At 37.9% G+C, this 4475-nt stretch overlaps 1 protein-coding gene across 1 annotated transcript; it reads left to right on the top strand.

Moving 5' to 3' along the window:
* The first annotated feature begins 2678 nt into the window (after window positions 1–2678).
* LOC118320859 (beta-1,3-galactosyltransferase 2-like) lies at window positions 2679–4475 on the top strand. The gene is made up of 2 exons (XM_035651981.1): window positions 2679–3123; window positions 3680–4475. Exons 1-2 carry the CDS (start codon window positions 3089–3091, stop codon window positions 4473–4475), a joined length of 831 nt encoding a protein of 276 aa, XP_035507874.1. The 5' UTR covers window positions 2679–3088.

Raw genomic sequence — 4475 nt, 5'->3', positions numbered from 1 at the left:
TTATTTGTCATTGTGGGAGCTTTGATTTACACAAAATATATTTTAACAGTTAAAAACAATGGAAAATACTCCACTGTGATACATTTTTTGGAGTTTAAAGGGTTAGTGTTGCATTATTTCCTGGTTCCCTGTTTGTGGCTCAGAAACAATTGGCTGGAATGAAAGATTCTCCCTCCAGTGTATTTAAACAAGCTGTTTAATTAATGGTTATAGGAATGATAAAGTATAACCACACAGAAACCCGTGGCTCTGAATCCTGTTTGCCACCTTTGATAAATGATTGATCTTTGACTCTATTATTGGTTTAACAACAAAGCCTCTCTCTCTCTCTCTCCTGCAGTGACGTAAACCTCTTTTTAACACATTTTTATGAACTTAATTAATCCAACCTCCTAATGCACAATGATAATCACTCTTTGTTCAATCAGTAATATCTAAGTTTTGGTGTCAGTTTGGGGAGTTTTGGAGATATCAGCCTTATAGATATCAGTTTCACGTAGGGACTATTTTCTTTCTACCGAACTACAACCGCCAACCGTAGCCGAACGTTAACTTTCTCAGTGATAGATAGATGATGAGCTAGCTAACGTTACACGCCATTAATGATATCTGTCAATAAACAAACAAACTCATGTAAAATTAAATTATTTTTTGTTTGGCCTTTTCGTGCCTTTATTAGATAGGGACAGCCGAAGATAGACAGGAAAGGTGGGTAGAGAGAGAGGGGATGACACGCAGCAAAGGGCCGCAAGTCGGATTCGAACCCAAGCCGCTGCAGCAACTCCGTATATGGGTCGCCAGCTCTACTGACTGAGCTAACCGGGCGCCTGAAAACAGAAAAATATATAGTTTTTGTAATTTTAACTCTTTTTATGTGGAAAAAAGGACATTTTCTTTAAATAAACAGTAATTTATGCTTATTTAATTACAGATTTGTCAGGTTATTTTACAGTAGACATGTATGTTCAGAGGTTATTTGTGTCATTTTATTAATATTTCCTTGTGCTTAAAAAAATACAAGGAAAAAATAAACGAGAAAAACCCTTAAATGTACAAACTTGTTTTTACAGTGCTGGTTTGGACGCCAAACAAACAGGAAATCAGAGACTGTTCACATCTTTACAGAGACCAGGTCCATCAACATCCCAGATCAAACCCTCGACAGGTGGACCGCGTTTGGTTTACATTCAACCAGAGTGTTCCCAAGTGTGTACATAAATATAAATAACTGTATATATTGGTTTATTATATGTTATTCTACTATATAATTAATCATCTTTCTCTTTGTGTTGAGCCTGAAAAGACTTTAAACTTTCATTTTGTTGTATAATAATAAATGAATGGATCCTGGATATGTATTTTTATATTTTGGGGTGAACTGATCCTTTAACATTCAGACATTAGAGGGATTCCTCTAACATAACTCTTGGCGAGAAAGTGAAGTATTTTCCTTTAATTTAAAATAAACTTGCAGCAGGGAAAATAGCTCCAGACAAAAACAAATTTTATTCAAAAATATTGCACGTTGCCTTCTCTTTTTCTCGGACTGTCTAAATAACATCAATAAAGGAACAGTATAAAGGAGCAAATATAATAAACACATTACAGAACAACACTATAAAGCAGAAATACTGTGTGTGACATATATCAGGTAATAATGATAATAAAGTTTATTTATGCAGCACCTTTCATAGATAAAGTGCTTTACAGGAGAAATTTGAATCAAAAACACGAAGTAAGTAAGTAAAATACAGATATAAAAACTAAAACTTGTATAAAGACAGATATAACAACACTACAAAGCAGAAGTACTGTATGTGAAATATATCAAATAGTAATAATAATACAATTTTACAGCACTTTTCCAACATAAAATGCTGCTCTAAAAAATAAAAACACAAAAACACATAAAATGATCTATATGAATGTACATATAATGAGTAAAACACAGATAATAGTTAATAATAAACAATAAACAATAATAGGATAAAACAATAAAACTGGCATATACACATATATATCAAAAAAGTATGAAATAATCACAGTAATGTTAAATAAAACTAATTAAAAGCAAGATAATAAAAATAAGTCTGAGTAAAAGAGTTTCAAATCAACCCTCAGCGACACACAGTGTAATCAATACATCGAGTGTGAAGGTTTGTAAGGTCATAATACTTAATAAACCTGTGTGAAATACAGTGGAGAACTTGTATAAAGCAGTTAGATAATGAATAATTAATTAATTATAATTAATATAGGATTGCGTGTGTGCAGGTAAAGGGGAAAGTGTGTACTTCCTCTTATTCCGGCTCAAGCATGTAAGATTTAATGTCGTTTATTAGGATTTATGTATTGATTATTGTTCTTTTTAAAGTTGTCTTCTTTTCATAAACAACAAAATACTTTTCTTATCTACAACATCTCTCATGGTGCTCACTTCCTGACATTTTCCATTCTTTCTCTTTCACTAGAACCAGTTACAGCTGACATCACACCGTTTAAACATTGATAAAACTAATAATACACCAGCTGACACACTGACAACCGGCCACTCTGTGTAACCAATACCTATAATACACATTAAGGACATATTACAGGTTATTCTTTAATCTCTAAGTCTGTAAAGGGTTTATTCTTAAATGTATGAGCGTGCAGAAGCTTGTCAGTCCAACCAAAGAGCAGTTGTCTCTCTTTCAACACACACAGAAACAGGTGTGGTTCATGTAATAAAGGAGCAACAGCACAGGCTAAAGAAGACCTGTTCCCAGGGCCTCAAGAGGATTTCCAAACAACACACACACACACAAACCAAAGGGGGGGGTGGAGCAAATAAAGGTGTGGCTGCTCCTCAGGTAAAGGACTATAGAGTGCTATGGTTACATGAAGCAGGAACCAGACTGGGAGAACACTCCTCAATGATCTTCGTCGCTCCAGTTTGTGGTAGCAGGCAGGTGAAGAGTCACACTTACCTGCAACTGAAAGCCAAATGCTGCCATGAATTTTTGAGTGGAGAAACATCCTGTAACTTTTTCTCTGCTACATATCTGAAAGGACGACAGCCTGCGTGTGCGGACGGGAGGACGTCAACATGCTGGAGGGTGGCTTTGAGAAGGGAGGACACAGGTATGTGAGAGTTTTTAGTTTTAGTTTATGCAGTCGTAAAGCATTTTGTGTCCGACGGGGAGGACGAGGAAGAGGACGCTGTTTGTGGTTAAGAAAAGCATCACAGTTGTTGAAAATATTAAATTTATGAAGCAGGAAGCAGAGTTTTATATATAGTTCTGCTTTTTTTTATTAGTTTTAAGTTTTGTTTTTCAATTAAGTTCCAATTCATAGTTTCACATTGTTTAAAAATGCTTTAATTTTTCATTATAATATGGACGGTATTTGTCAGAATAGGTATTACCATACAAACACAGTCTCAATAAACACATTGAGCTTGTGCTTGTTTTGTTTTCCTGTATATTTTTATTATATTTGAGCTAGTTGTGTAAGCACAATATAGTGTAGTTTTCATTTGTATTTGAGTTAAATTTTAAGTTTAGTTTGTTAACTTTGGCTCAAACATGAGAGCATCAAACATTTAAATGACATGTTAAACAATTCTTTAGTGAGAGTGTTTGTATTTATTTTAACATGACAAACAAGCACACTGATGACAAATTTATTTCCCTCTCAGCCAGGTGATGGTGGATGTTGGGAAACCGGTGGAGAGCAGGCGGTGGTGTGGTTGGTCTCGGCGCCACTGCCTCTTCTTCATCCTGGTGTTGGGTGCAGTTCTGTTCTTATACAACACAAACATAAAGGAAATGTCGCCCAACTGGAACCATAAATGGTGGAGGCAATACATTCCTTTTAAAAGCCACCAACAAAATGTAGTCCATCAGAGCTCCGAACCTACTGGACCTGAACCTGAACCAGAGACTGCTGTGACCAACTCGTCTGCGCTCCCTCGTCCTGAGAACGCCAAGGGAACCAATGCGACAGACTCGAGCGCTGCTCCGTTGCAACAGACTACAAAGGTGCATCAGCAGAAAACTGAGCCACCAACGCCGGTTCCTTATGTGTCTCCGGGGCTGTACTTGGTGGAATACCCCTACGAGTACCGCTTCATTATAAATGAACCAAAGAAATGTGAGGAGCAGAAGCCGTTCCTGGTTCTGATGGTCCCCGTGGCGCCCCACAACAAGGTGCATCGTGACATCATCCGCAGCACCTGGGGAGGCGAGAGCTCTGTACAGGGCAAAGTGGTGAAGCTGTTCTTCCTGCTGGGGCTGTACACCGGAGAGGCAGCAAGGACTACACAGCCGGTCACAGCTTGCTGCAGAGAGCTAAGAGGCTCAAGGACCTGCATCCAGAGCAGACTTCTAGGACTGCTACAAGCCCATCTGACAAAGATCTCAGACCAGTCGCCGGTACGATGCCTGGGTGGCTGGACTCGCACTTGCTCCGGCCGGCTCCATTACCGCCAATGA

Source organism: Morone saxatilis, unplaced genomic scaffold, assembly GCF_004916995.1.
Source record: "Morone saxatilis isolate NCDOM2014 unplaced genomic scaffold, NCSU_SB_2.0 Contig11, whole genome shotgun sequence".
Classification (NCBI taxonomy): Eukaryota; Metazoa; Chordata; class Actinopteri; family Moronidae; genus Morone; species Morone saxatilis.
The sequence above is the reverse complement of the archived record's forward strand: the minus strand, read 5'-3'. Positions and strand labels throughout refer to the sequence as shown.

Coding starts and splice junctions, on each gene's coding strand:
- LOC118320859 (XM_035651981.1), top strand. CDS start 3,089: ATGCTGGAGGGTGGCTTTGAGAAGGGAGGACACAG. Junction 3,124..3,679: donor TTTGAGAAGGGAGGACACAG/GTATGTGAGAGT, acceptor TTTCCCTCTCAG/CCAGGTGATGGTGGATGTTG.